The sequence below is a fragment of the Lactuca virosa genome, chromosome 6 (genome assembly GCF_052849685.1).
Source record: "Lactuca virosa cultivar CGN04683 chromosome 6, Lactuca_virosa_CGN04683_v6, whole genome shotgun sequence".
In the NCBI taxonomy this organism is placed as follows: domain Eukaryota; kingdom Viridiplantae; phylum Streptophyta; class Magnoliopsida; order Asterales; family Asteraceae; genus Lactuca; species Lactuca virosa.
In genome coordinates, this window is record NC_136431.1 from 221,206,514 (window position 1) to 221,232,042 (window position 25,529).

At 41.7% G+C, this 25,529-nt stretch overlaps 1 protein-coding gene across 1 annotated transcript; it reads right to left on the reverse strand.

Annotated features, from left to right (window-relative positions):
* On the reverse strand, positions 1 to 5,562 carry LOC145119231 (Transducin/WD40 repeat-like superfamily protein). Its single transcript, XM_079054851.1, has 15 exons — positions 4,631 to 5,562; positions 4,481 to 4,562; positions 4,230 to 4,385; positions 3,097 to 4,130; positions 2,877 to 3,018; positions 2,533 to 2,778; positions 2,146 to 2,440; positions 1,862 to 1,983; positions 1,669 to 1,788; positions 1,311 to 1,442; positions 1,107 to 1,229; positions 770 to 1,027; positions 555 to 680; positions 346 to 462; positions 1 to 267 (listed from the first exon to the last, which is right to left on the reverse strand). Exons 1-15 carry the CDS (start codon positions 5,329 to 5,331, stop codon positions 250 to 252), a joined length of 3,672 nt encoding a protein of 1,223 aa, XP_078910977.1. The 5' UTR covers positions 5,332 to 5,562; the 3' UTR covers positions 1 to 249.
* Between the last annotated feature and the right edge of the window lie 19,967 nt (positions 5,563 to 25,529).

The window sequence follows — 25,529 nt, forward strand, 5'->3', positions numbered from 1 at the left end:
TAGTAGATATTCATGAAAAATAAATAAATAATAATATACACTACAATCATCACTGATCTACAACTTCATCTCTCCAATTATTGTGTGAAAAAAACTCGACTAACAAAGATAAATAGATTGTGTACGGATATACCCATTGTTGTATGCAACTCATGTCTCATGTACATGTACATTATATGCAATTCATCTTTTGTATATTTACGCCAAAATATATATACTCAACCACACCTTCAATCCTTTCTTTTACTACTATAGTGGGATCCAACCCTATTAAGTCATGGAAAAGGACACGTGTCATACAAAAAATAACACCATATATGTCAATTAATTAAGTAAATAACTTACCATGATTAGCCCTGATTCAGTACCACATAAGATCATGTCATTGGCTGTAAGCATGCTTGTAATCTTGCTCCCTGCTGATAACCTCCCAACTTTATGCTGTGTCCCTCTCAACCAAATCTGTTATTTTATAAACAAAATACATATCAAAATTACAAATATACCCTTCTTGTCATTTTTTTTTCTAATATAATAGAATGAGAATTACTCACCTCTAGGTTGCTTGGTGAAGAGCTAGTGATTAAATATATAAAATCCTCTACAACACTCATTGCCACCACATTTGTTTTTTTCTCTGGTTTAATACACATTTGACCCTTGCTCTCTCTTCTCCAATCCTGCATTGTTTATGTTATTAGTTAAAAAGTTGTTTAATTTATTAAATGATCATGTGAATTTTGGTGTTAGTTATTGTTGTTATTCATACCTTAATTCTTGATCCATCAATGCAACTACTTGCACTATATAGCCAATCTTTATACACAGCTATTGAATTTATAGGCTTATTTTGTAATCTCCAGCTCTTTGAAGGACCTTTGATTTCTTGTTGTCGATTGTTTCCAATTATCAACTCATGTATGCTTGAATCCATGCATCCTATGTAAACTTTCCCTTGACTTGCCCTCATGCATTTCACATTCTTGTTCTTGAAAACATCCTTTACCTTTCTTGATGAATCAATCACCTGCATCACAATATCACATCATGTTCTTTTACTGTTTTACCCTTCTTATTCTTGTTACTTTAATTACTTATTTACTTACCTTCATTTTATGGCTATTGGTAACTGCAAAAATCATTTCATTACAAGTTTCAAGGCTTTGAATTGCGTCCTTTGTTGTTATTACTTCAATGCATTTCATTTTCCTTTCAAACATTTGCCAAATCTGCAGTGTGGGAAACTTTTTATTTACTTGATGATTATAAATAAAACAAAAAAGATTAAAAAGATTTATAATCTTGATTACCCTAATCGTTTTGTCTGTAGATCCACTCAAAAGACAATTCCCTTGCTCAAAAAGTGCAAAACATGTTACTGCTTTCTTGTGCTCCTTTATATCTGATACAAGAGTAGTTGTCTGCCCCTTTATTTCCCATACCTACCATAAAATAATTCCATTTTTATCCTTTTCATCTAATCAATCAAGTGTTTCTTTTTTACTTTTGTAGAATACATTATTGTTTTGAAAACAGAAACAAAAAAAAAATGACAAGAGTGACTTTTTGATTGCATTTCTTGAAAAGAGACTTTCCACTTGACTTCTATTAGTATTCAAGTGAAAAGACTAAATTGCCCCTAGTTAGAATTCTAAGTTTCTAACTCACCTTGATAGAACCATTTGAGTATCCACTAAAAAGCTGTCCCCTATAGTAGATAAGAGAATTAACAGCTCCACTTCCATTATAATTTCCCTCCAAAACTTGTGTATGGACGCAAGATATTCGCTGTAGAAAACAAGCTAATGAGTTACCAGGGGTAAAATCGTCATTTCTCAGAAAAATAAAAAAGAAAACTTACCCATTTATTAGGCATATAATAATCAGCAACTTTCAACAATTCTTCTGCCATCCATGTCACACTAGAAAGTCGTCTGAGTGACTCTCTTACACCCTCTGAAAATTGAGTTAGCTTCTGCATGCCTTCAAGCAAAATAGTGAAATACATTACAAAACGTATATATATATATATATATATATATATATATATATATATATATATATATATAAAGAAGAGTTTAAAAACAATAAGAAAGTAGAACAAAAACGACAATAAAGTGGGGCATTATATATAACATTATTTACCTCTACCAAAAGTGTAGTTATATATGCACAAACATGCTAAAAGTCTTTCTTCAAGTTCCATTCCTGGATGCACATATTGTTCAATTGTACTTAACAAAATGTCACAAGCTAAACCTCTCAAATCATCATGACCCTTTACTATTTCACACCCAATCCATGCAATTGTTGTGAGACAATCTGTTGAAACTCTCTTGTTTTTGCTCTTTAATCCCTTCTCCAAAGCATAAAAAACAGGATTTCCAAGTTTTATTATGTGTCTTGCAACTTTCCCACACCAAATTTCTGTCCCATTTTCCTACATTTTCATCACATTGCTCAATTTACAACACTTAAGAGTCGTATGTTTGACCAAATAAGTTCAAGATTACATTTTTTTTTTTGTATTACCTGTAATGTATCATCTGACCAATCAATGTTTTTAACAATGTTTTTATGTAACATTGAGTTTAATCCAGCCTTTTTCAACAACCAAGCTATTGTATATGGTTCTCCTGTCCATGAATAAGTTCCTCCAAGATTTGAAAATATGAAAGCTGCTAATTGTTGTGTTTCCATGTTTTCTTCACATGTTAGTGCCTCAAGAAAAGCCTCAATAGCCACTTCACGATTCAAAATGTCAACAACTGAGCCTTCCTGAATAAATACATTCATTACAAAACTAAAAGTTATAAACATCCGTAAAAAAAAAAAAAAGTTTATAAAAAGTATAGCATAAAAGTTAAAACTCTTACCATAACATCCAATTGAAGCAACAAACTAGCTGCTAAAAGTTTGTATTCTTGTTGTGTTTGTTGGATAGAAAGTAATAGAACACACATAATGTTCATTCCCCCTCTTTCATGTAGCTGGTGTAGTAGACTTATTGATGATGATCTGATAAATTTTATAGATTATAAAATTTATTAGGGTAATAAATCTTTTATGCATTTTGTTGTTAAAATGAGAATGTACCTTGGCATGCGTAGTAGTTCATGGTAGAATTCTAATCCTGCAACAATGGCGTTCTTGTGGTTGCTTAAAATAAGAGATATGAATGGATTGATAGGAGCAAATTGCATGATATGATATTTACATTTTCCATCAAATCTCATACACTTGACAAGAATAGAAGCTAAAGATATAAGTTCTTCAAGATTCTCATTTCTTGGAACATTAACAAGGCTTGAAATCACTTTTGGTGAACTAATTTCAGCCAAATGAGTGTTGTTTGTTGAATAGTCAAAAGCAGTCACCAACACTTGAATAATCATTAAAGAAGCTGAAGGTGGTGTCACAGGTATTGATTTTAAACCATTTTTGTAACAACTTGAAGCACAAATGATTTTCACCAAAGTTGGCATGATTTCTAGGGTTTTGATTTCATTTGGTGAGGGATTTATCAAATGAATCAAAACAGCTGCTTCATGAACATCTCTTTTCAAAGCATTTGCAAGGTGTATGAGATTTAACCCTTTCTTCTTTATGTCTTCGATAACAGAGTGATTCCCTGAAATGATGCTTGAAAGTATTGAAACTGAAGCTCTTGTTACCCCTTCTTCTTTTGATGTTGAAAGAGCCATTAGTAATTGATCTAAAATTACATCTTTTAATAAAGAGTATTTTAACCCTGGTTTGCTTGCTAACATTTCATACACTGTTGTGATTTCTACTGTTGTTGAATCATCTGGTTTTTCAAGTCCTTCTGAGAAACATAACTTTGAAATTACTTTTTCAACAATCTCAGCTTGTTCAATCCTGTAACTGTTTTCACCACAAAAGGAGGTAATTTCATCTGTTGACTTGTGATTATTGGTCAACATTTCATCTCTTTTCCGAAAGTTTTGCCATGTAGGTTCATCTTCATCTTCTATTTCATTCACACTGTTCCAAAATTCTAAATCGCTTGCTAAGATTCCTGAAAAACTATCGATGTTTAGAGTTTCTGGTGCTTTTGATTTTGTGATTGCTGTTCTGGATAATGATCTATCGTATTCATCTTCATTTTCCTGATAAAAATCAAGAATTAATTTCTTATTTTCCCCTTTTTACTTTCAACTTTATTGTAGATTAAACAAAAAGTGGGGGTTTTTTTTTTTGAGAAATACCTCAGAATCGTCATCTGAAAACCCACAGCTGCCTGAATATAAAGAAGTTGGTGAATCTGATTGATCTTCCATGAGAAGATCTTGGAGACGTTTGACACTCGAGCTTTCTTGTGCTTTCTCATTCTTTTGAGGATCGATAGGATGCACCTTTTTAAACTGCATTATAATATGAAGATTAATCTCATTTACATTTATTATCTTTATAAGTTTACACGAAATCAGATTACATAATATGATATATATGCACTCACATTCTGATGAATCCGTAACTGATGAAGATGATGCACGTGTTCATACGAATTTGAAGATGACGTGCTGCAGACATTCGTGTTTCTGCAACGAAAACCCATTTAGCTATTATTGAAAATTTTATAAAAATGAAATAGAAGAAGTAAAGTTACCTGATTTCTTGTGATTTTTCATCGGGTTCTTTCATCAATAAAGGAGATTGTCCATAAGAAATAACCTGGTGATACATCAACCATGCTTTATAACTTCTTGCACCCCATTTCACACCTTCATTCTCGTCAACCCCATTCTGGAATTCCTGTTTTAAAGGCATAATGCAGGATTCAACCATGGCGCGATACAGCTCCGGTGAAAGCTCAGTCCTCACGACCACCGGAGACACCACCAACGCTTGAAGAAAATGAACAGCAACTTGAAGCTCATCCCGTTGCAGCTTCCTAACAACCGACAAATAAAAATACGCGTAACAAACCAAGTAGGAATTCGATACTCCGGCCGTCGTCCCGTGCTCATTCAACAACGCCGGCGCCTGAAGCATCCTTTCGGCGCGTTGGAGGTTGGAGTTAACGTCGTCAAGGCATTTCGATTGAATTGCAGCCTCTACATTTTGAATACCCCAGTAGAGATTTGAAAGCACCGATTGTTCTGAGAAGTCAAAGAACTCTTGCTCGTGAATCTTGAGGTTTGACGAGCATTTAGCTTGTTGGATTTTTCGGGTTTTGGGGTTGGATAGGAATGAGTGAATATGGTGATTGGTCAAAGAGACGAGTAGTCTTAAGAGCTTGGGGTCTATGGATTCATGGCGATGAGAAGACGAGGAAGAAGAAGATGATGAAGAAGAGGTGGACGCCATTGAAGGGTGGAATAAAGAAGAGATAAGAAGAGGAAGGGAGTGTTATGAAGAAGAGGTAACATGTATTCTCGTGAGACGAATTCCAAAACTTATCGGACCCTCTGGTTCTTCCAGAGACGACGATACAGACAAATTCAGAACCATCTCTTCCCATATAGGGAGGGAATTATGGCCGAATGCCAGCACAAATTTTCTAAGCACCCACACCATTTAGTAAAATTGATTTTCTTTTAATTACTTTTGCAACATTGTGAATGAAAAGATAGAAATCAATCGTATAGCATTTTGATTATAAGAGAAAGTGGTGTTACTTTTTCAACATGGTAAAGTTATCTGCGTTCATATTTGTGATATGCGTTGTAATGAAGTAATGAACTAATAAAAATTAATGTCATTATTATATATATATTAAAGTTGTGGAATAAATGAATAGTAAAGTTGACATATTTTGTCCAGCTTTGGTCCCTTGATTTACATATCCGGTCCTTGTACTTCTTTAATTAATTTATTCATGTCCTTTTGTTTGTGTTCCATTCAACTTCCCATTTTTTTGGCAGAATTGGTCCCTGTATTATTGTTGGAAGTTAGGAATACTAAATTTGGATCTTTTTTGACAACTTTGTTCATTATTCTTTACCCATTTTGATATTTTTTGGTCCTTGCAATCAATATTTTTACACTTTTTTGGAACCTTTTAATATTTAAAGTTTGGCCACAAAACTTTAACGATTTGACAACTTTGATCCCTTTTCTAAAAAGTTGCTAATTTCTACCCCTTTAATTCTTTAGCCATTTTCACACTTTTGGTCCTTGCAGTCAAAACTTTTACATTTTTTGTCTGGGTCAAAGCCCGGACTTTTCATCCTTGCACTTTCTATGTCTGTCATATTTATCAATTCGGAAACAACATTGAAAGTTTCTGGCCCCCGCGTAGCGGGGGTAACCTTTCTAGTTCAATTATTATTATCTTTTTCATCTTCTAATTTTGGACGGCCTCTAATTTAGCTATCCACTTAAATACATATTTATATTTCTAACTTAGATACATAATCATATTTCTAACTTTGATACCACTAAACAATAAATTTTCTTAATATTATTACATAATAAACAAGTTTGTGTTATATTTAGATATTTAGATATTTTGTTGAATATATTTTAGGGCAAAGTACATCAAATAATGCGGAACTCGTAATGTCCATAGCAGACGAGTGAGCGGTGTATGCCACGGACGTGATTCGAGGATGTGTACTCGAGATCTTCGGTGTCGAGTTTCCGATAGATCTGGTCCTGATTGCGATGGGGGGCGTATGTATTATCGTGGGTATGGATTGGCTGAGCCGATTTGGGGCTGTGATAGACTGCGAGCGACAGTTGGTGACGATTCGAGATCCTAGTGGGGGAGTGCTGACAGTTTATGGCGAGGGAACCCGAGGCGGGTCAGCATTCTGTTCGGCTGCCAGAGCGAGGCAGAGTTTGCAGCAGGGCTGCAAAGGGTTCGTAGCTTATGTGATGGATACACAAGAGGCCGCTGGGAGGCCAAGTTCGATGGATGACGTTCCGATAGTGCGTGAGTTCCCGGATGTTTTTCCCGAGGAGTTGCCGGGAGTGCCTCCCGAGAGGCAGGTAGAGTTCCGCATTGATTTGGTTCCGGGGGCAGCGCCTATCGCCAAGGCGCCTTATCGCCTTGCACCGCCGGAGATGCAGGAGTTATCCTCGCAGCTTCAGGAGCTGCTGGGGAAGGGGTTTATTCGACCGAGTAGCTCACCATGGGGAGCGCCGATCCTTTTTGTCAAGAAAAAGGATGGTTCACACCGGATGTGTATTGATTACCGGGAGTTGAACAAGTTGACGGTCAAGAACCGTTACCCATTACCGAGGATCGACGATTTGTTTGATCAGTTACAGGGAGCGTCTTGGTTCTCCAAGATTGATCTGAGGTCTGGATATCACCAGATGAGAGTACGTGATGAGGATATCCAGAAGACGGCGTTCAGGACTCGTTATGGACATTACGAGTTCGTGGTGATGCCTTTCGGGCTCACCAATGCACCAGCAGCATTCATGGACCTCATGAACAGGGTGTGTAGACCGATGTTGGATCGTTCGGTGATCGTGTTCATCGACGATAGATTGGTGTATTCGAGATCTAGAGAGCAACACGAGGAGCATCTGAGAGAGATTCTCGGGGTATTGAGGACGGAGAGGCTTTATGCAAAATTCTCCAAGTGCGATTTCTGGTTGCGAGAGGTCCAGTTCTTGGGGCATCTCGTCAATCAGAAAGGGATATTGGTCGATCCGGCCAAGATCGAGACAGTGATGAATTGGGATGTGCCGAGATCTCCCACCGAGATCAGGAGTTTTCTAGGATTGGCCGGCTATTATCGGAGATTTATCAGGGATTTCTCCAAGATTGCGGTGCCTCTCACCAGATTGACCCGGAAGGGTGTTGCTTTTCATGGGGTCCGGAGCAGCAGACCTCGTTTGAGACGCTTCGCCAGAAGTTATGCGAAGCCCCTGTGTTAGCCCTCCCGGAAGGGATGGAGGATTTTGTTGTATATTGTGACGCATCGATATCGGGGTTAGGTGCAGTACTTATGCAGAGGGGGCATGTGATAGCATATGCATCGAGGCAGCTGAAGCCTCATGAGACGAGATATCCCACCCACGATCTGGAGTTGGGGGCAGTGGTGTTCGCCCTCAAGATCTGGCGTCACTATTTGTATGGGGTTCGGTGTACCATATACACGGACCACAAGATCTTGAAGTATTTGATGGATCAACCCAATCTGAATATGCGTCAGAGGAGATGGTTGGACGTGGTGAAGGATTACGATTGTGAGATCCTGTACCACCTGGGCAAAGCTAATGTTGTAGCTGATGCCCTGAGCCGTAGGGTGGAAAGTGCCCCGATTCGAGGCACTTGCATGAGATTGACAGTGATGACCCTAGTGTTGGACACCATCTGGGAGGCCCAGGCAGAGGCCATGATACCGGAGAACCGTAAGAGGGAGCGGGTGATCGGAAAGGTGTCCGAGTTCGTTATCGATAATCGAGGGCTGATGACCTTTCAGGGTCGGATTTGGGTGCCGCATGCAGGAGGGGCACGTACCATTCTGATGGAGGAGGCGCATAGATCGAGGTTCTTGATCCATCCCGGGGCCACGAAGATGTATTTGGACCTGAAGAAAGATTATTGGTGGCCCTGTATGAAGAGGGATGTCGCGTGGTTTGTCGAGAGGTGCTTGACATGTCGCCAGGTTAAGGCCGAGCACCAGCGTCCGCATGGCAAGTTGCAGCCGCTTGAGGTTCCCCAGTGGAAGTGGGAACAGATTTCCATGGATTTCATCACCAAATTGCCGAGGACCGCGAGGGGTGTCGATGCAATTTGGGTGATCGTCGACCGGCTGACGAAGAGCGCGTATTTTCTTGCTATCAGTGAGAGCTCTTCTGCGGAGAGGCTGGCAGAGTTGTATATGAGGGAGGTGGTATCACGACATGGGGTGCCGATCTCGATTGTGTCAGATCGAGATGTACGTTTCACTTCCAGGTTCTGGAAGAAGTTTCACGAGGAGTTGGGCACGAGGTTGCATTTCAGTACCGCTTACCACCCCCAGACTGACAGACAGAGTGAGCGGACGATTCAGACGCTCGAGGACATGCTTCGAACATGTGTGTTGGACTTCGAGGAAGTTGGGACACGTACTTGCCGTTGGCTGAATTTTCCTACAACAACAGCCACCATTCTAGCATTGGTATGCCTCCCTTCAAGTTGTTGTACGGAAGGAGGTGTCGGACTCCCATCTGCTGGGGAGAGGTAGGACAGCATGTGATGTGTAGTACTGAGATAGTGCTGCAGACGACAGAGCAGACACAGCAGGTTAGACAGTGGTTACTGACGGCTCAGAGTCGTCAGAAGAGTTATGCGGATAGACGACGATCCGAGCTTGAGTTCCAGGTGGGAGATTTCGTACTCCTGAAGGTATCTCCTTGGAAAGGAGTGATCCGGTTCAGGAAGAGGGGCAAGTTGGGGCCCCGGTACATCGGTTCGTTCAGGGTGACCGCGAGGGTGGGCAAGGTAGCATATCGGTTAGAGCTACCTGCGGAGTTGAGTCAGATTCATGATACCTTCCACGTGTCTCAGTTGAGGAAGTGTATAGCCGACGAGTCGGCGGTGGTACCACTGGAGGATATTCAGGTGGATGCGAGCCTGAATTATGCTGAGAGGCCAATCGCGATTGTGGATCGAAAGATCAAGGTTCTGAGGAATAAAGAGGTGCCCCTGGTTCAGGTTCAGTGGCAACATCGGAGGGGGTCTGAGCTGACTTGGGAGACAGATTCAGAGATGCGGGAGCAGCATCCGGAGATGTTTACAGCATGAGACTTCGAGGGCGAAGTCTGGTTCTAGTGGGGGAGAATTGTAACATCCCCAAATTCAGGTACAGCTATTTAATCCTTCTCTTTTGTCAAATTGTCAAAGTTATCTCTTGAGTGAAAAGTTGTAGCAAATGAGTACGCTGGGCGTACTCAAGAGTACGCTGCGCATACTCATGCGCTTGAAATGGACGCGGACCCTTAGAGGTACGCTGGGCGTACCAAGGTTACGCTGGGCGTAACCGGCCCAGATGCAAAACCCTAATTTAGACTTGAGCCCTATATAAAGAAGGTTATGGCCTTATCCTCAGCCACCATTTGAGTGAGTGAAACCCTAAAAGAGAGCCAACCTTCGTTCTAAGCTTGTGTGAGTGTTTTTGGAGCTAAAGTGCCTTTGTGTGTTAGTAAGGAAGAAGAGGAGATTCTTGTGGAGGCTAGAAGTTGGAGTGCAAACCTTGGATCTGAGTTCTACAGAGGGAAGAGCTTCACTTGGAGGTATAAAGCTCAAAGCTTTTCTTGTTATTTTGATTTGTGCTTCATGGACCATTTCTAGGGTTAAAGTCCCAAAGGTGGAGACTTTATGAGCATAAAGGACTCCATAGACCTAGATCTGCCCCTTTTCAGTGATATATGAGTTATAGATCCATAAAATTTCCATCTTGGTCGTTGTTATGAAGTCATGCTTGAGTTATGAGCTTTCTAGAGTTGGGAAATGGAATGTTATGGGTGTTAGTGACTTGTCCAGCCATGCAAAGGCTTAAAGTCACCAACTTTATGGATTAAGAGGTTTAGAAAAGGTCAGATCTAGAAGTTGGACGTGAGTCTTAACTGATTAAGACCCTAAAAGCTAAGAAGTCTGAAACTGGGAATTACGTTGGGCGTAATCCCAGTACGCGCGGCGTAGGGGGTTGTATTCCCCGATTCTGTGAGGTTGCCGGGTACGCCCATCGTACAGGTTTGGTACGCGCAGCTTAACCCGGAGAGTTGACTTTTGTTGACTTTTAGGGTTTTGGTCAACATTTGGACTTTGGGTCAGGGAGGGGTAAAATGGTCTTTTACCCTTCTGTGGGATTGTAGAAAAGGGATGTAGTCTATCCTTGAGAGCCGTTAATGATTTGAAATAATTACTTTATGTGATTAGGCGGGGCTAGGTCGTTGTTTCGAGATTCAGGGATATCGAGCACGTGAGTTACTAGACATCATACGAGGTGAGTCTTCTCACTATACATTACCTAGAGTGGTATCTATGTGTAGACCGGAGGGTCTTGTGTGCTATGTGTTGTATGAGATTATGTGCATTGTGATATATGTATGCTATGTGTTGTACAGACCGGACCGGAGGGTCCAACGATATAGACCGGACCGAAGGGTCCAACGATATAGACCGGACCGAAGGGTCCAACGATACAGACCGGACCGATGGGTCCAACGAGCTATGACTGGACCAGAGGGTCCGACGAGCTACGGGACTGGGAGGGTCCCGCTGAGACACATCGACCGAAGGGTCGTATTATAGCCTCGAGTGGCGTATGTGTTGTATGTGGTATTTGGGGAACTCATTAAGCATTTATGCTTACAGTTGTTGTGTTATGTGTTTCAGGTACTAGCGAGGATCGTGGGAAGGCGCCGGCATGATTCGTACACACTGAGAGGATTTATGTATATGAGATCTTGGGACATGTCTTGTTTTGTTACAGTGGACACATTATGTTTTGATGATTATTGTACGAATGAAAGTATGTTTTAAAATGAAAAATTGTTTTGAAAATTCACGTTGTTTTTATGGATGTTCTCGGTTTAACGTATACGAAGTCAGATTTGGGCGTTCTTTTTATGGATGTTCTCGGTTTAACGTATACTACAACTTTTGTTTAGATTACTAAGGATAAAAATTCCTCCATCATAAATTCACTATTTACGTCTCCCGGTGTCGTTCCGATTTTGCCGAAAAACTTCGACAGGTCATAACTTCTTCGTTATAACTCGGATTTCGGCGTTCTTTATATGTACGGAACCCTTGTAATATGTACTACCACTTGGAAAATATTAATCCTTATAAATAATCTTTCATCAAAAACTCATTTTTGATGCTTATTGTCTCTAGATTGACTAGCCCGAATCTACGGGCGTTACAAAAACCCACCCCATCTTTTTCTTCCCCAACCCACATTTTTTCACAGTTGGAATGGCAGTTGAAGTAATTGTGATGTATCCAATCTAGCACAAGACATACACAAGTGGAATCGACAATCTCCTGGTTCTCTTAATCGGTGGAATCCCGATTGCAATGTCGATTGTTATTTCCGTCACCATAGCCATCAAATCTTATAGGCTTTCATAGCAAGGTGCGGTTATCCAAAAGAATGATTGCAATTGAAGAAAAAGGGGGATGGATGTGCTTTGCAACGATAAAATAGGGACACTTAAGCTCAACAAGATTTTTGTGGATACGAATTTAATTGAGGTGTTTGCTAAAAGTGTCAATAAGGAACATGTGTTGCTCTTTGTTGCTAGCGCTTCAAGAACTGAAAACCAAGAGGCCATTGATATCGCCATTGTTGCAACCCTAGTTGAACACAAAGAGGTTTGTTTGTTTCTTTGATAAAACCTAGATCATCAACAATTAAGCTTTATTTTGACTTACTGCATAAACTCAACTTATGACATTTCTATAATATTTAATGGATCCAAAATTAAGTTAAGACATAAGTAGAGCTTGAATTCACATTGAATCCCTAAGTCAAAGTTAAAGTTAAACACAAATCAATAAATACAATTTCTAAACAATGATTTCATAACTTAAGTGTAGTTTAGATATATATATATATATATATATATATATATATATATATATATATATATATATATATAAACTTAGAATCAATATTAATGTCATGAAAATAGACATTCTAGAATTATTGGAGCTTTGAAGCTCGTATCTCTTCATTATATTTGAAATCAAGTCCAAACAAGTTAAGTGATTAGATATTTGTGCTCTTATGACAAGAACTCACCAACAAACACACTTAAAACACTTATATATGCTACAAATATTTCCGCAAAGTGGAGGTATAATTCCTTGATTAATCACTGTGATTGATCGATTTTGCATTTGGTTTGTTAATCGCTTAGTTCCTGATTTCAGTTTTCTCAAGTTTAATCCTCTTTCTACTCAATCAAATGGCAAATCATAATGTCAACACCATGATGAGTTTCGCAAACTTGCTTGGATCTGCTACAAAAGTTCTGATGTTGATTCCAGAGTACTACGATCAATGGGCAGATCGTATGGAAGACTATCTGTAACACTCTCAAAAATCAAACCAATTTAAAACTTTTTAAAACATTTAAAACCATTAAGTTATTACAATTTGTTTTCAAAATAGTTTAAACATCAGAGTATCCCCAGAATCAAATCATGAAAATGTAAGGAGGTGCACGATCGCGCCTTCGCCTTCCCGCGATCATCAGAAATACCTAAAACACAATCAACAACTGTAAGCCCGAAGCTTAGTGAGTTCCCCCAAAATACCAACGCCATACAGATATAATCGTATCATATAAGCAAACACTGCATGCATAATGAGCCATCAGTCTGACTGGACCGCCTCACAGGCCATCAGTCTATCTGGACCGCTCTCCGAGCCATCGGCACGTCTGGACCGCCTCTCAGGACCTTCAGCCTATCTGGACTGCTCGCCGGGCCTTCGGCCTGACTAGTATGCCCTAACCAGGTCTACAGTCTATCCGGTCTGCCCTGGGTATCTTGGCCTACAACACAAAGCAGGACCTGCCTCAACCCAATCCACCAAACCAACAAACATGTGCACATACATATCATACGCTAGCTAGCAAGTACATATAGTCATTCAGATCTAGCAGATCACTAACATGGCAACCATCCTATAACCAGGATATTGATCTAATCGATCACTAACATAGCAACCATCCTATAACCAGGATACTGATCTAACTGATCACTAACATAGCATAATCCTATAACCAGGATACCGTTCTAACAGATCACTAACATAGCAACCATCTTATAACCAGGATACAAATCATAAAGGGTCGGCCTTGGTGTCGTAGACCCTGTTGATATAGTGAGAAGAACTCACCTCACGATGTCGAACTGTAGTGATAAGATCAAACTCCTGAATCACTGTCACGAACGCAACCACCTATAATCACCATATGACCAAGTCCATCAGAATCTCAAATTACCAAAATACCCCCATAAGTCAAACTGGTCAACCCTTGGTTAAAGTCAAAGTCAGCGGTCAATGTCAACAGTCCATGTTGACCCAACTCCTCGAGTGCAGCTAGCAACTCGTCGAGTTCCTTAAGAAATCAGGAAATCATAAAAACCCTAATTGACTCGCCGAGTTTCCAGACAACTCGTCGAGTCCATGCGGGGTCCGAATGTCAGGAAAACCCTAACTAACTCTTCGAGTCTTCTTATTGACTCGTCGAGTTCATGCAGAACCAATACAGGCAATCTTCAACCGACTCGTCGACTCGGCTATGCGACTCGTCGAGTCCATTCAGTCCATTTCTCATCCATACGTTTTTAAGCTACCCCAAAGCTCCACATTGCAGATCTAACCTCCTAGGGCATGGTTTCCACGTAAAGTTGCAAACTTTACGTACATGCATGGTCCTAAATGCCATAACCAAGCTAATAGAAAGGTTTAACCCACATAGAAGGGCTGATGCTTGATATATCTGATAACTTTATGACTATAGGGACCAAGAGGAGTCCAGATCTGAAGTTACAACTTCAGATCATGCCCAGTACCCGAATTAACTCACAATTATGCTATAAATGGCCCTAAACCTTTACATGAAGAGATCTAGCTAAAGATAAGTCAAGGTAATGACTTGTTACCTTCAAAATGATGCCAAGATGAAGTAGAGTCAGATCCACAAGCTTCCCTTTGCTCCAAGATCCTTATACTTCAAGCCTTCTTCACAAAATCCACCAAAACACTCTTTAAGCCTCACAAAACACTCAAGAACAAAGCTTAGACTGATTAGGGTTCTTCTGGCCGTCAAAAAGGTAATAAGGGGCTGGAGGAAAGGACTTAAGGTCCTTTAAATATGGTGTAAAGCCTAAAAATTAGAGTTTCATTTTCTAGCTTCTACTCGTCGAGTCGGGGTCCTCCGACTCGTCGAGTAGACCTCATAAAACATGCGGGCTGACTAATATCTACACGACGAATTGGGGCCTTCAACTCGTCGAGTAGGCTTCTTTAATTGCTTGAACTAGGCTTCATCCTCGAAGCCTGCTATGGTGGACAAATCCGGATAATGCCTTTGCATTTCAGCCTCCGGCTCCCAAATCCTACTCGGATCCCTTCCTATGCTGCCACTTGTACCTTTACCAAAGGTACCTCCTTGCTACGCATAACCTTACCTCTCGTTTCAAGAAGGCCACCGGCCTCTTCGACGTAGTTTAGGCGCTCATCGTCCTGAAGATCACCCAATGATGCCACGGCGTCCTCGCCCGACACGCACTTTCGCAACTGCAAGACATATGAAGTGCTATGAATCTGACTGAGCTCCTCCGGAAGACCCAGTCGATACGTTGCCTTTCCAACCTTGGCAAAACCCGAAATGGCCCGATAAATCGGGAACCCGAATTCCTTTCTTCCTGAAGCGGATCACACCTTGAAAACCTGGATTCCTTCCCAGGACACAATCATGGATCATACGCGGCCGCCGATAATCCTCTGCTGGAAAAGAGATTATATATTCTTTCAAGGGAACTCATTCAATGACCGAATTTTCAGAGATAGCATGGCTACAGGAGGCAAACTAGGAGAACAACTCTTATTGTGCTGACAGGATAAGGCTTCCTTCAGCTCCTGAATCTACATACAGTAACAGTCAACTGCTAACGCATAACCACAACACCTACGACTGGCCCGATCAGCCTCGAGCCGGGATATCAATATGTCGAATCCAACCAACCACCAAATTATCGGCCTACCGCCTCTACCTACCGCTCCTCTTGAGTCTTCGTGCCTATGACGTATAGTCGGCCTACACCAGGTATCTTGTCCTTCTGCATCGAGTAGGACTGCCTCAACCCTCCCAACATAATATATTTCCATAGAAAATCGGGAGAAAGATCTAACCCGGTTCTCATAACCTGATAGACAGGGACGCTCTAACCCAACAACCCTCGTCTTCCCGTTGACGACATTATACATTTCTCCTGTAACACGCGATTCACCCCGCGGAGCAAAAGTTTTCCCTTATTTACCTTACGGACCTCCAGAGTGCATGCCTCGCACAGATACACTTGCGATATCCAACACAAGTTTCCACTATAAGCCATCCCGAGAAGGTCATCCATGAACCCACCCCAAGTTTCTGACTGAAACAACCACAATCTTGTAGAGAAGACCCGCAAACAGGTCAATAGCGAACCTTTCACAATCTGAATCCATATGATACCCAAAACCTTAGTATAACCTCTGAATCTTTACCATGTCATTATAAATCTCCGGAGCGACAAAATAAGGTGATCAACCAAGAACTTCCACATTACATCCGCGCCCTAATAACAACTTGCGAACATGCAGGAATACGGGGAAAACATTTTCCCGGATTCAGTCTGATACCTGACTGATACTCTCCTCGATCCTTACTGCTTCCAATAACCTATCGATGTTGTCGTCTTCTCGTCAGTGGCCCATTCCTTCGGGCCCGAAGGTACCCACTTTCCTCCGTTGCCCGAAGGGCCTAATCAACATTTCACCAAACAAGCATCGCAATTACTGAAATTCTACCATGCATGATTCTATTCTTGGAACAAGTGACTACACAAGGGTTTCTCGGCCCTCCTATATGACTACCGACTGTCCCTAAGGGCACTCTATAAGTGATAACTCGCAAGCACGAAATGTACAATTCTGCAGGTTATTATTACAAAGCAGCATGCTCAATACCAGAACGTAGGTCTAATATAATACATACATAGTCTTCAGCATGACTAGACCGCCTCACCAGGCCTTCAGCCTACCCGGACCACTCTCAGAACCTTCAACATGTCTGGACCGCCTCACCGGGCCTTCAGCCTGTCTGGACCGTTCTCCGAGCCTTCCGCCTGACTGGTACGCCCAGCTGGCCTTCTGTCTATCCGGACCGCCCTAAGTCTGTTGAGCATAACCCTAGACCCATTCTGGTGCCCTCTCCCATATAGCCAGCTCTCCCCCCACATGGGGTTTCGAACTCCTGATCCAATCCGCGGACTAGAATCCCGGCCTAACTCTAGACCTCATGTTGATCGCCCACCCTCTCGGGAAAACGTGGTCTGATCCCTGACCCGCGTATCCACCATATACGCTAAATAACCATCACACCCGTGCTGAATGTACTGTCGAGCCGTGGCAGTTAATCAAAAACCCTCAATGGCTGATGCTCCATCTGAGAATCCCCAATTCTCCCCCACTTGGGACACTAACCACTATCTACTGGTGACAAAACCAAAACACCACTTAACCGTCCCTACTAGGTATTACCATACTTAACCATGGAATGAATAATCTCCTCAGAACAACCCATCTATAGCAGCATTCATGGATATGATGCATCGAGTTTGTAAACCTTTTCTCGATAAATCAATAATAGTGTTCATACACGACATCTTGATTTACTCCAAGAACAATCAAGATCATGGCAAACATCTCCGAGAAGTACTGGAAGTCCTTAAGAGAGAGAAACTTTATGTAAAGTTCTCCAAGTGCGACTTTCGGATACGGGAGATTCAGTTCTTGGGTCATGTAGTTAACCACGAAGGCGTTATGGTTGACCCACCAAAGATAGAAGTTGTAATGAAGTGGGAGACACCAAAGAGTCCCAATGAAATTCGTAGTTTTTTGGGATTAGCAGAATACTATAGAAGATTCATCCAAGATTTATCTTCTATTGTGGCTCCAGTGACAGACCTGACCAAAAGGAAGTTGTCTACACTTGGAGTGAGAAGCAAGAAAGAGCTTTTTGTGAATTGGAGAAGAGATTGTGTAAGGCACCAATCCTCGTCCTACCAATAGGAACTGAAGATTCCAAGGTTTTCAGTGATGCTTCTAAGATTGAATTGGGATGTGTCCTTAACCAAAAGGATAAAGTAGTAGCTTACGCCTCAAGACAGCTAAAGCCCCATGAGCAGAATTACTCGACTCATGATCTAGAGCTTGCAGCAGTGGGTATTTCCCTAAAGATATGGAGGCGTTATCTTTACGGAATCAAATGCAAACTCTATACGGATCATAAGAGCCTCCAATATCTCTTTGCTCAAAAGGAGTTGAATATGAGACAAAGGCAATGGATGGAGCTACTCAAGGACTACGATTGCGAGATACTTTACCACCCGGGTAAAGCAAATATCGTAGCCGCTGCCCTGAGTAGAAAAGTGATTCCTGAAGGAAAGAGAGCTAGATCGTTGAAGATTGAAGTAATCTCAACAATTATAGAGAAGATCAAAGAAGCTCAGACAAGGGCTCTGGTTGAGAGTGAAGGAGGAACGTCTAGGCAAGACACTCATGTTTGAAGAAGACAAACAAGGGTTGAAGACGTTTAAGAATCGCCTTTGGGTGCCAAAGATGGATGGGATACGGGATCTTCTCATGGAAGAATCTCGTAAGACAATGTATTTTATACACCCAGGCAACACCAAAATGTACTCAGACTTGAAGCGCTATTATTAGTGGCCGAAAATGAAGGTCGACATAGCAACTTATGTAGCGGAATGTGTAACTTGCACGAGAGTGAAGGCACAACATCAGAATCCATACGGGAGTCTGGAAACCTTACCAGCACCCATAAGGAAATGGGATGATGTTACCATGGAATTCATAACAAAGTTGAGGAAGATAAAGAGAGTTCACGACACGATATGGGTTGTAGTTGACCGAATTAAGAAGAGTGCGCATTTCATAGCCGCACAAGAGAATTGGTCTATGCAGAAGTTGGAAAAGACCTATGTAAGGGAAATCATAAGGATTCATGGAGTGCCCTTATCTATCGTGTCAGATAGGGACAGTATATTCACCTCCAGATTTTGGAAAAGTCTGCAGGAGGAGTTAGGCACAAAGTTGTGTTTGAGTACTGCCTATCATCTGCAAACAGACGGGCAAAGTGAGAGAACTATCCAAACCCTGGAGGATATGTTGCGGCCATGCGTCTTAGAGTTTCAGGGTAGTTGGGATGACCATTTATCCTTGGCCGAATTTGCCTACAACAATAGTTATCAGTCAAGCATCAAGATGCCTCCCTACGAAGCACTATATGGAAGGAAGTGACGAACACCGTCGTGTTGGATAGAAGCGGGAGAGAAGCATTTTATGGGTTCGAATATAGTACATCAAACCGCTGAGAAGCTTAAAGTCATTAGGGAAAGTATGTTAGCTGCCCAAAGTCTTCAAAAGAGCTACACATATAAGAAACGACGACCGATAACATTTGATGTGGGTGATCAAGTGTTACTTAAAGTTTCGCCATGGAAGGTACTTATTAGATTCGGAAAGCGTGGGAAGTTGAGTCCTCATTTCATTGGACCATTCAAGGTACTTCAAAGGATAAGGAATCAAGCTTACAAACTTGAATTGCCCGCTGAACTGGAAGATATCCATAATATCTTTCACGTTTGTTATTTGAGGAAGTATTCGGGAGAAGAAGTGGATATGCTTCCACTTTCAGAGTTAAGGATCGACGAAGATAGGCGGCTGGTTGAAGAGCCTGTAGAAATTGTCGACCGTAAGACAAAGAATTTATGTCGTAAGATGATTGACTAAGTACTAGTGCGATGGAAACACCCAACAGGGTCAAATCTCACTTGGGAAACAGAAAGTGACATGAAGAGTCGCTATCCACATATGTTTGTTGACGCATGATTCCGGGACAGAATCATCCTAAGGGGGAGAGAATTGTAACACCTGCTTTTCCAGCTAGACTTAGTAATCAAACATGTAACCTTTATGGTCAAGTCATGTAGACATTTTGTGAATGAATAAGACAGGATTATTCATATATTTTTGCTTGTGTGTTTTATATGATATTAAGATATATTATATAATAAAATAAATAAGATTTAAAATACACGTCAAAAATAAAAGATCACTTAGGGAAAATAATCTCAACCTAGTCTCAATTCGACTTAGAACGAAGAAGTTAGGAAGCGCCAAAGTCTCGCGATAAAACCGACACGACTACGAATAACGTAAAAAGTGAATATGGGTTAGATTGATTTTTAACTTAGGAAGTCTAAACATAATTCATAGATGTCGTAAAACCAAATTCGTACGTATAGGTATCGTCTAAATCTGACATCACTAGAGGAAGTTATGACTTTTCTAAAATTTGGCGCAAAAGTGTGTGCACCGATATCGTATTTTAGATCGATAGATTGTTAGTCAAAACAATCTAAACGAGAGTTGAATATCTCGTTGTTAGGATTCCAACGATATAAAAACCATCGAAAACGGACGCCTGATGTGAGAGTTATGCATTTTACACGAGCTTTAATAGGCTAAGCATGTGTAAATAAAATAAAGTCAAAATTAGCCGACGGCGTCTAAAGGAAAGTTGTAGATCTCGTCGAGAGCTTTCCATGGATATAAAGAACGTCAAACGGAGCTCGTATGAAGGAGTTATGCAATTTTGAAAATATGAAAACGTCACACGCGCACGCGCGTCACGCGTAGCTTGCGCGCGAAGTCAGCCGCGTAGACCCACCCAAATCGTGCCACGTGTCCGCAGCCCAGTGGATCAATATTACCCTTATGCGTGGCACGCCTCATATTGCACGGCGTGCAAGACTCCAAACTCACCTATAAATACCAGGTCATTCTTTCACTCCTCCCAACACCCTCTAGTCGAAATCTCTCTGAAAATTTCGATAGTTAGCCCATTTTTCTTCATTTTAACCTGTGGCGAAGCCCTGCAACACCCTCGAGTGCTCGACTTGCCATAATCTTCGTGTAGGAAGGATCTGTTTAATTTATAATTATATTTGTAAGTCGTTACTAGGATCTTATAATTAAGTTTTATCAACCATTCCAAGTTGTTATGTTGATTGATCTGCGATGGGAGAGTTGTCTAGAATGGTCACGTCGGCTTGGTTGTTGGATTTCAGAAAGACTATATGTTGAAATGATCATGCCTCCCGACTGTCCTGCCTGGCTGATCCTTACTTGTTTGATCTTGAAGTAGACATTGGAATTCTTGAGGAATCTAAACTCTTAAGATAATAGTTCCACGTAATATGAAACTAAACTAAGACGTAGCGTTATGTACATCTAGGTCTTTCGAGAAAGGTGTAAGGCGAAGCTCTGCCCGATTCACCAATTAGGGGTGGCAATTCTCGACCCGACTCATAACCCGACACTGATCCAACCTGAAAATAAACGGGTTTGGGTTGTGATTTTTGACTCGCTAACCTGCCAACCCGTATATATATATATATATATATATATATATATATATATATATATATATATATATATAACACACTGCATTAAAAAAATTAGATATATTTAATTATTAATGAAATCTGATTTCCTTCCGTATTCGTAGTATTTTGTACCCTTGTATTCCTTCTGTATTCGTATGTGACTAGTCTATGTTTGCGGTGCCCTAATCAAAAAAGAAAAAAACACACGTTGTCATTTTTAGATACTTACGAGTCACGAACGAAGAACGCATCCACGTTGTAAGAATGTTTTCATTTTTCAATTTTATTTGGATGTTAATGACTTTATTTATGTTGAAAACATCTTTTTTTAATGTTAATTACGTTAATCACTTTATTACTTTATGTTGAAAAAACCTCATTTTTTAAAATGCGTTATTTATTTAATGGGTTATATGGCTTGGATTCGACCCACTAATGTAACGCCCTGACTCTCAGGTATTAATATTATGGCTTTAATTTTCATGAAATGTAAGGTCTACTCGACGAGTTGGATGCCCTGACTCGTCGAGTAGGAGCGGGTTTGGCCACGTGTTTAAGTGACCTGTTCGCCGAGTCTAGGATAGGACTCGACGAGTAGGAGCTGGAGGATGAAACCCTAATTTTCGGGGTTTTGTACCCTATTTAAAGGGTCATTAGCCTCCCTTACAGCCTCTTGAGAGTCTAGCAAACCCTAATCCGTGTGTGTGCTCCATTATTGTGTGTTTGAAGCTTTGGAAGGTGGATCTTAGTGAGAGGAGCTTGAAGGTCAAGTAGCTAGCAGCAAGGAATGTGTATAGATCTGGAATCTACCTCAGTTAGCATCATTTGAAGGTATCAAGTCATTACCTTGACCTCATTTACTTCTAGATCTCATTTGGTTAAAGGTTAGGGCTTTTCTAGCATGTTAGGAAGCTATCTTGGGTATGAGCTAAGATCTGAAGTTGCAACTTCATATCTGAACTCTCTTTGGTCTCTAAGTCCATAAAGTTTCCAGCTTTAGCAAGTGTAAACCTCTCCTTAGGTGTAAAACTCCATTTCAAGCTTGGATTTGACACTCCAAGCCTTTAGAGCCTTGCATGCACGTAAAGTTTGCAACTTTACGTGATAAACATGCCTTGGGAAGCTTGATCTGCAATATGGAACCTTAAAATGGCTTAAAAAATATCTGAATGGATAAAGGACTGAAGGGACTCGGCGAGTTTCTTGGTCAACTCGGCGAGTCCGATGAAGATTGTCGTGCAAGGACTTCTACATGGACTCGGCGAGTCAACTAGGGTTTTCCCGACATCTGGACACGCATGAACTCGGCGAGTTGCAGGGAAACTCGACGGGTCAGTGGGGGGATTTCACAACTACTCGAGTTCTAGAAGGACTCGACGAGTCAGTGACTGCACTCGACGATTCGGGTCAACATGGATTGTTGACCTTGACCGTTGACTTTGACTTTGACCAAGGGTTGACTAATTGCCTTCTGGGGCATTTTGGGAAATTGGAAATTTACGAATATGGTTCCATGGTAAATATAGGTGGTGGAGTTTGTGCCGGTGATCCGAGAGTTTGAGCTTATCTTTCGAGTCGACAGTTGAGAGGTGAGTTATCCTCACTATACTCAAGGGTCTAAGGCACCAAGGCTGGCCCTTTGGATTGTTATGTGGATATGTTATGCTAGTATGATCTATTAGATCGGTATCCTGGTAGATAGGATGGTATTAAGTGTTATTTGGTATGATCTGTTAAATCAGTTGTTATCTATAGACTGTTATGTGATTATCTTCTATATGTGCACATGTTTGTTTGGCGGTTGAGGCTTACCTGCTTTGTGCGGAAGCCAATAGACCTGGGCATTCCAACCTGTTGGTTGTGGGCCGTGAGTATTCCATCCCGAGGATGATTGGACTCATAGTGTGTGGGCATTCCAACCTGTTGGTTGTGGGCCTGGGGTATTCCATCTCGAGGATGATTGGACCCATAGTATGTTGGCATTCCAACCGGATGGTTGAGAGCCTGGGGTATTCCAACCCGATGGTTGACTGGACCCATAGTATGTTGTTTATGATTATATGTGTATGGTTGTGGGTATGGGTATTTTGGGGGAACTCACTAAGCTCTCGGGCTTACAGTTCCAGTTTATTGTTTCAGGTACATCAGTGGATCGCAGCAAGGCAAAGGCGTGATCGTACAGCTCCTTACTTTTTATGACTTTGTTTCTGGGATACTCTGATATGATACATTTTGAAAACAAGTTTTGTAATGGTTAATGGTTTTGAAATGTTTTTAAAAGTTTAAATTTGGCATGATTTTTATGGGTGTTACAAGTTGGTATCAGAGCCTTGGTTTGAGTGAATTGGAGGAGCATTCGTGTGAATCCAGTCTCAAATCAAGGAAAGATTTTCAAAATAATTTAAAATGGTTTTCAAAATAAGTAAAGGAGGATGCAGGGTGTATGATCAGCCGGAGCTGGTAAGTAGACCCCAAAATACCATACAATTATTTGATATCGTGATATGTTAGAACATCATGCTAGTACTAGGCTAGGGATCTTCAGGAATCGGATGATAGAATTGCCTGATTACATGATGCCTGCTAGCCTAGGGTTTTCCTTATGTGAGATTGACATCATTATTGTAGTTACTTGTGTATGCATCACGGCTGTACATAATTACGATCTTATATCCTGAGACAGTTAGCCTTCCTCTAGGAGTGAGGTTGAGCGACCACCATGTGTATGTATATTGTTAGGGTGTTGTGGTGATACTTGAGACAAATATGGGTAGGTTTGGAAGGTAGTATGGGACCGTACTACTGAAAGCACAGGACCCATACGCGTAGCAAGGAAATCACAACCCCTAGGGTATGGTCGGGAGTTGGTTCCCAGTTATTGATGCGGATTGTCTGATATCTTCCTGTTATATTTTCAGTATGGTGGTTACGAGGCGTTTTGTGACTGGATCCGGATCGGGATTAGGGCAGGGCGATCAGGATGCCCCGGCAGCGCCTGAGCTTATCGGCCAGGAGGGGGCAATGTTGACAGAGGATCGTGTCAGGGAGATCATCTGCGAGGAGGTGGTCGGGATTGTCCGGGGTCAGATTCTGGAGTTGTTTGGGACTATCAAGTCCACTATGATGGAGTAATTCGATGACAGATATACAGCCCTTGCTAAGACGGCTCCCGCTACAGCTACCGCAGCTGTAACAGCGGTAGGGGAGGAGCTGGCCGAGTTTTTCAGTACCGGGACTTCGATAACACGAAGCCCCCGACTTTCGATGGTACTCAAGATCTTATCGTAGCCATGAGGTGGTTGTCTGACGTGGAGGGATGTTTCTTCACGTGTTCATGTCCTACTGATCAGAAGGTCAGGTGTGCCCTGAACTTGTTACAGACTGGGGCAAAAGACTGGTGGAGGCTGGTGACTGGGTCATATACGAATGACCAAAGAGCTGCTGTTACTTAAGAGCAGTTCAGGGATATGTTCCGCGCTCGCTACATTCCTCGGGTCGAGCGCGAGCGATTGTCACATGAATTCTTAGACCTGAAACAGGGTACGGAGTCGGTGACGGAGATCACCCGCATGTTTACTGAGAGGGCGATGTTTTGCTTAGAGTTTGCCACGGAGCAGGCTCAGATGACACGTTATCTGAGCATGCTCAAGACTGACATCCGTCACTTTGTTGCCATTCATAAATGTGATACACTGTTGGACTTACAGGAGGCCGTTAGGCGACGTGAGTTGGAGATTGAGCTGCAATTGAGGGAGCAGCGACAGGCCCTGGCATAGTCACAGTCGGCGCCGAAGCGGTCTAAGACTGTTGATACTAGGACTGGGGGACAACCATGCCGCACTTGTGGGAAGTGCGGAAAGGCTCATTCAGGGACGTGCCGATCAGGGAGTGGGTGCCACCGATGTGGCAAGCAGGGCCATCTCGCCAGGGATTACAGGCAACATACTCCGACTTCCAGAGTCAGGCTTTGTTATCATTGTGAGCAGGTGGGCCATATGAAGGCCCAGTGTCCTCTACTAGCCACCAAGCCGGCGCAGGCTCCAGCTCCCACTACATTGAGGATTACGGATGGGAGGCCAGGTAGAGCGGAGCCTCCGAAGGCCCAGGGGCGTGACTTCCAGCTTACAGCCGAGGAAGCCAGGGCAACACCGGATGTGGTTGCTGGTATGTTTCTATCCTTTATCTCATTGGTTATATCTGCTTTATTCTTATATGTTGTACCTGTGTTTAGGTATGTTTTTAGTGAACTCCTTGCCTGCATTGGTTTTATTTGACTCGGGGGCGAGTCGGTCATTTGTATTACAAATATTTAGTAGGGAGTTCAGTGTGCCAGTAGGCGAGCTAGAGTGTCCGTTGCGAGTCTCTA